The sequence below is a fragment of the Echinops telfairi genome, unplaced genomic scaffold (assembly GCF_000313985.2).
Source record: "Echinops telfairi isolate 266 unplaced genomic scaffold, ASM31398v2 ScPeMD7_60;HRSCAF=208, whole genome shotgun sequence".
Classification (NCBI taxonomy): Eukaryota; Metazoa; Chordata; class Mammalia; order Afrosoricida; family Tenrecidae; genus Echinops; species Echinops telfairi.
Genome location: NW_022103958.1, coordinates 20,411,095 through 20,416,085, shown reverse-complemented (window position 1 = coordinate 20,416,085; position 4,991 = coordinate 20,411,095). Strand labels below are relative to the sequence as shown.

General features: G+C 38.1%; 1 protein-coding gene across 3 annotated transcripts in view; it reads left to right on the top strand.

Annotated features, from left to right (window-relative positions):
- The window catches only part of ELP4 (elongator acetyltransferase complex subunit 4), a 255,782-nt gene that overhangs the window by 44,604 nt on the left and 206,187 nt on the right, over nucleotides 1–4,991 (top strand). For all 3 annotated transcript variants that reach the window (XM_004708262.2, XM_045291038.1, XM_045291037.1), the window contains exon 4: nucleotides 4,536–4,667. In XM_004708262.2, coding sequence (XP_004708319.1) covers nucleotides 4,536–4,667 — 132 coding nt within the window. The remainder of the gene's footprint in view (nucleotides 1–4,535; nucleotides 4,668–4,991) is intronic.

Below are 4,991 nucleotides of genomic sequence, written 5' to 3'. Positions count from 1 at the left end.
AAGCATTAAAGAACTAGAGGAATGTTATGTGTTTCATCAGTGCTATACTGCACTCTGGCTGACTCCTCCCTTCCTTGTGACCCTTCTGTGAGAGAATGTTCAATTGGCTACAGATGGGTTTTGTGTCTCCACTCTGGCCCTGATCGTTTGCATCTGGTATGATTGTTTTGGGTCTTCTGATGCCTGATACCTGATCCTGTTGACACCTTGTGATCATACAGACTGGTGTGCTTCTTTCATGTGGGTTTTGTTGCTTCTCTGCTAGATGGTCATTTGTTTAACTTCAAGCCTTTAAGACCCCAGACACCACATCTTCTAATAACCAGGCACCATCAGCTTTCTTCACCACATTTGTTTGTACACCATTTTGACTTCAGCGATGGTGTAGGGAAGGTGAGTGTCACAGAATGCCAGGTCATTAGTAAGAACAGTGTTCTTGCGTTGAGGGAGTACTTGAGTAGAGGCCTAATGTCCATATACTACCTTAATACTTAACATATAGGTTCTGGTATATGTACATAAGCCTATATCCCTGTTATATACTAATATATTTACACATATACATTCCTATATTTATACCTCTATAAATGTCTTTTGCCTACTAGTCCTGTACTCTATTTCCATTTGCTTTCCTCCTGTCCCACTGTCATGTTTGACTTTTATTCGTATTGGCTGCTCCTAGCAGGAGTGTCGTCTTCCGGGGTTGGTGGGCCAGGATGTGGCGCATGCGCGCTCTCTCTCTCTCTCTCTCTCTCTCTCTCTCTCTCTCTCTCCCCACCCCAACCCCCTCCCCCTGTTAGTTCGCTCCTGTGTGGCGGGCAGACCTGTCACTTTCACTCTCCCTGGGCTGTATCTTCAGTGCTGTCCTCTGTAGTGCATTCTTTCCATTTTCAAGATGAGCAGCCTTGGGGCTTGGGTGTGTGGACAGAAAACTGAGCTTACAATTTTCTTTGGTAAATTTTTACCACTTATAAAATGAATAAGCTCATTTTTATAAGGATCACCATTATTTATGTAGTGCCAAAAATTGTTTAAAACTTTAGTTTCAGCAAACATTGATAAGAAATTTTGTGTTTTAAAAATCTATCGCTCATATGGATTGTGAGATGAAGCAAAAGTCGAATATTACACACCAAAATGGAAAACATGTACTTATAACTTGTATTGAGAAGAAATTATAACTCAGTAGGGATACAAAAAGCATAACACCTGGAACATAAGAAGCCTAAGGAAAGCCGTGGTATTAATTTCCTTAAATATAACAGAAAACATATCCACTGATTCTTCCTGAAGTGTGTTTGGTTCAGTTCAGCAAGTATTTTATCGATTGAGTATCTGCGTGCTTGTTATTGTAGTGGGTTTATAAGAAATACAAATACATATTACAATGTAGTTCCTGTTGTGTGAAGTGCCATCAAGTAAATTCCATCCCATAGTGACGCTGTGCACCACAGACTGAAACACTGCCCGCTCCTGCACCATCCTCACAATTGTTCCTGTGTCTGAGCTCATTGTTGCAGCCACTATGTCAATCCCTTTCATAAAGGGCCTTTCTCTTTCACCACCCCTCCACTTTACCAAGCATGATGCCGTTCTCCAAGGAATGGCCTCTCCTGACCATATGTCCAAAGCATGTAAGATGAAGTCCCTAGCCCTCAAGAAATTAGCACTCTTGATAGGAAAATGAGAAGAGATGAGATTAGATATCATGAAATAAAGCTGCATAGGATGAAATGCCAAAAATTTTAACACAGATACCACACAACACTCTACTTTTCTCACCGTCTCCTACTGAGTTCTGTAATTCATTGCAATGGCCACACAGAACTCCGAGAGTGCTCATGATAATGGACTTTATTATGGAACTTCACAAGTTACAACTCAGGTGGAAATGCCCAGAATAGAGTTGCTCAGTCAGGACACATTACAAAAAGTTTTTAGACTTGCTAAGAAATGCGCAAAGGGCGGACCATGCCATGGTAAGCCTCGCCCTGAAGGCACTCACCTCCAGCTCCTCAAATTAAGTACCCAGAGGCACCCAGCCCACAAACCAACCTCCTACCCCCAATATTCAACTCCACTTATACTTACTTGTTCTGCGGGCTGGGAAGTCCACCGCTCTAGCTCTTGGTTCTGCGGCTTCTGCTCAGCTGTTGTTCCTCTAGTATCCCGGAAGTTCACTGTCCGACTCTTGCTGTTAGTGAAATGATCTACTGCCCCACTCGCCACCCCCTTGCCACTCCATCTCATGCCCTGCTTCTGAGTTGACCTCATTTTATAACCACCAGGATGGCAAGTGCAAGGGAATCTTGTTAACAACTGAATCCTATCGATGTCTTTCTCGACCTTCTTTCCCAGAATTTCAGACTATGGTTAGAAGAACCACCTTAAGTAATTCACTATGCTATAACAAATGACAACGCAATTGGGAACAATAGAGAATTATGAGGAGGCTTCAAAAAGAATGTGAGAAAAATCCATGATTTTTTTAATTCCATTTTTCCACCAACTTTTCAAAGCCCCTTAATTTAAATGATAAAACTCACCTAGTACTCTTTAGTGCTCTCCTTTTCTACTGTACCTAAGGTGTTATAAAAGGATCCCTGGTGACACAGTGGTTGAGTGTTGGGCTGCTCCCCAGTCAGTGGTTTGATCCCACCAGCTGTGTCGCACGGCAGAAAAGACCTAGTGATCTACTCTTACAAATATTGCAGCCTAAGAAACAGTACGGGGCAGTGCTGCTCTGCCCAATCTATAGTCCCTATGAGTTGAAATAAACAGCACACGCCACCACTACCCATTTTCTCCATGTTATAGTTTATTTTTTCAATGAGGTATATACTATAATGTCTGTTTTTCTCATGATAAAATGGAAACAGAGAGAGGTCAGGGCAAACCAATACAGCTCCTAGTCCAGAGTCAAGACATGAAACTAGAAAATCTGGTTGCAGAATTCAAGCTTGTAACACAGTGCTCAGTCAGACCAGAAACTCAAAACTCAACATCCATCAAGCCTGTTCTGACTCATGGTGACACTATAGGACAGGGCAGATTTGCTCCCTGTGGGTTTCCAAGAATGTAACTTCTTACAAGAGTAGAAAGCCTCATCTTTCTCCTGTATCTCATGATGTGGCCTCACAAATATGTATTTCTATTGGAAAAAGAACTTTATATATCATAAGATACTAATACTTTCTTAGGAATAATTGTCCAGAACTTAAATGACACAATTAGTTCCTTTTGGAACTGGCATAAATTATTGTGTGACCTCCTTTTAAAGTCTTTCAGGAGGTAAATAAAATTATAATAGTTCACATATGAAAGGCCTTCAAAAAGTTCTTGTAAAAATTACATTGTTTTAATTCCATTTTTCCACAAACTTTTTGAAACCCCCTTATATTTACCAACTGATTGGCGTGACTCTAACCAAAAGTAAATTTTATCTTGAAATGACAGTTACACATATGACTAATTTATTATGTACCACAAAATTACATTTGCAAATTCAGTATCCCACATTATTTTAGCTAATCCAATGGTTCTCAACCTGTGGTCACTACCCCTTTGGGGGTCAAATGACCCTTGCACAGGGATCGCCCGATTCATAACAGTAGCAAAATTACAGTTATGAAGTAGCAACGAAAATAATTTTATGGTTGGGGGTCACCACAACATGAGGAACTGTATTAAAGGGTTGCGGCATTTGGAAGGTTGAGGACCACTGAGCTAATCAAATTAGAACAAAATTATTGCATGCACTTTCCTCCTCCAATTAATTAATGCACTCTTTTTTCTATAATATTTATAAGGTACCCCTCCAGAAATAAGTTTTGTATATGTAGATAAACATACCAAAAAAGAAATGGTAAGATTAGAATGCAATGTCTTCATTTGAGTCAGAGAGTTGAGAATCTATTTCATTGTTAAGGAAAATACATAAGCTTGCAGGTGCAAAACTAACATTTGATATGGGCAAAATAAATGTCTTTATTCTTAGTTGTTACTTCACCCATTATTTCGGTGAATGAGTTTTTTGAATTCTAGAATTACAAACCAGTAAACAGATTGTGCACATGCTTTATTTTTACCTAGTGGCAAACATAATAATAATTACATGTAATGTGTAAGTGCTAATTCCAGACTGTGCTTTAAGTATATAAATTTGTTTAAGGAAATTGCGCCTGATCGTAATAACAGTTGATTTTTATGAATATAGAGTAAATTTTGGAATACTCTTTGTAAATTCTTTTTTACTGCTAACTCCACATTAAATGATATGCACCTTTGTCCTGATGGTATAGTGGTCAATGTGCTCAGCTGCTCATTGACAAGATGTGGCAGATTGCTTCTTTGAAATTTTACAACCTTGGAAACTCCATGGGGCAGTTCTACTGTCCTAAGCTTTATGTTTCCATTAATTTCTAAGGCATCCAGTTTTTATAAATTGGAAAGTTCTAGTATTGCTGATATTATGATTTAAGAAAACTTTCTTTTCTTTTTAACCATAGTTAATAATGTGTCATTCTTTTTCTCAGGAACTTCCTGCCCCATTACTTGATAATCATTGTAAAAAGGAATTTGATGAAGATTCATGTAATGATAAAACGCCAGAATCTAATATTGAGATGAAAATAGCTTGGCGTTACCAGCTACTACCCAAGATGCAGGCAAGTCAATATATAAACTATTTCTAAGTTTTACAAATATATTCTTTTCATTTTCTAGACTCTCATACTATAGCTATTATATAAGATGTATATTTGTGTATTTAAATAACTAGGTATGTCATTTGTATTTATAAAAGTGATATATTCTTAAAAATAAATTATGATTCTTAAAAATTAGATTTTTAAAAAAATTTTGTATAATCTCCATATAGAAACGCTGTATTAGTGTAGGTACTTTGGAGAAACAAATCCACAGTGACTCATGTATAAGAGAGAGTTTTATGTAAAGAAAATGTGCATCACGAAAACATCCCAACCCAATGC